At 37.1% G+C, this 647-nt stretch overlaps 1 protein-coding gene across 1 annotated transcript in view; it reads left to right on the top strand.

Annotated features, from left to right (window-relative positions):
- LOC119591479 (ubiquitin-conjugating enzyme E2 1-like) overlaps nucleotides 1-647 on the top strand; it is a gene marked incomplete at its 5' end in the record, with an annotated part of 10,858 nt that overhangs the window by 9,901 nt on the left and 310 nt on the right. The window contains 1 exon segment of the mRNA XM_037940222.1: nucleotides 93-263. Coding sequence (XP_037796150.1) covers nucleotides 93-263 — 171 coding nt within the window.

Below are 647 nucleotides of genomic sequence, written 5' to 3'. Positions count from 1 at the left end.
ATTCTAAATAGCCTGTCAACAAATTTTGGTGATGATAGTAGCAACAAAAGTAAAAGATTAACAGCAACATCCCTCTGTGTGGAAATTTCCAGGTTTGCATGGAGCCAGAGATCGGGAGACTGTATGACTCCAACAAGTGCCAGTTTGAACGTGTGGCTCGCTCATGGACATGGCGCTATGCAATGCACGACGCTTTCCTTCCCGAGGTCATGCCAACGCTTTCCCTCAGCCGACCTGCTTCCACATGTAGTTCGGTCTCGCAGGTAAAAGGAGGAGAAGGAAATGAACTAGGAGGTCTTTTGTGGATGGAGTGAAGTCTGCAAAGAATAATGTAAATGTGCTTTTAGTAATTGGGAAGAATGCTAAATGTTAAGAAAGTAGGGAAACAAATATTTAGTTTGAAAGGCAGTGAAATTAGATATTAATTCAGACAGTCAAACAGGCAGATGATATTTTCAAACAGTTATAAGAACAATAAGTAGTGCTATATAAAGGCTAAGTTGGTATATGATTATTTAATTCATGTGAGAGACAAATATTGTCATCGTTTATTATGAGAAATGGCCACAGACATTTCTTTTATTATAGCTGAAAAGGATAGCCTAAAGGAAATGAAATGATATATTTTATATTTTTTTTATTTTCTA

The sequence above is a fragment of the Penaeus monodon genome, chromosome 28 (genome assembly GCF_015228065.2).
Source record: "Penaeus monodon isolate SGIC_2016 chromosome 28, NSTDA_Pmon_1, whole genome shotgun sequence".
Lineage (NCBI taxonomy): Eukaryota > Metazoa > Arthropoda > Malacostraca > Decapoda > Penaeidae > Penaeus > Penaeus monodon.
The sequence above is the reverse complement of the archived record's forward strand: the minus strand, read 5'-3'. Positions and strand labels throughout refer to the sequence as shown.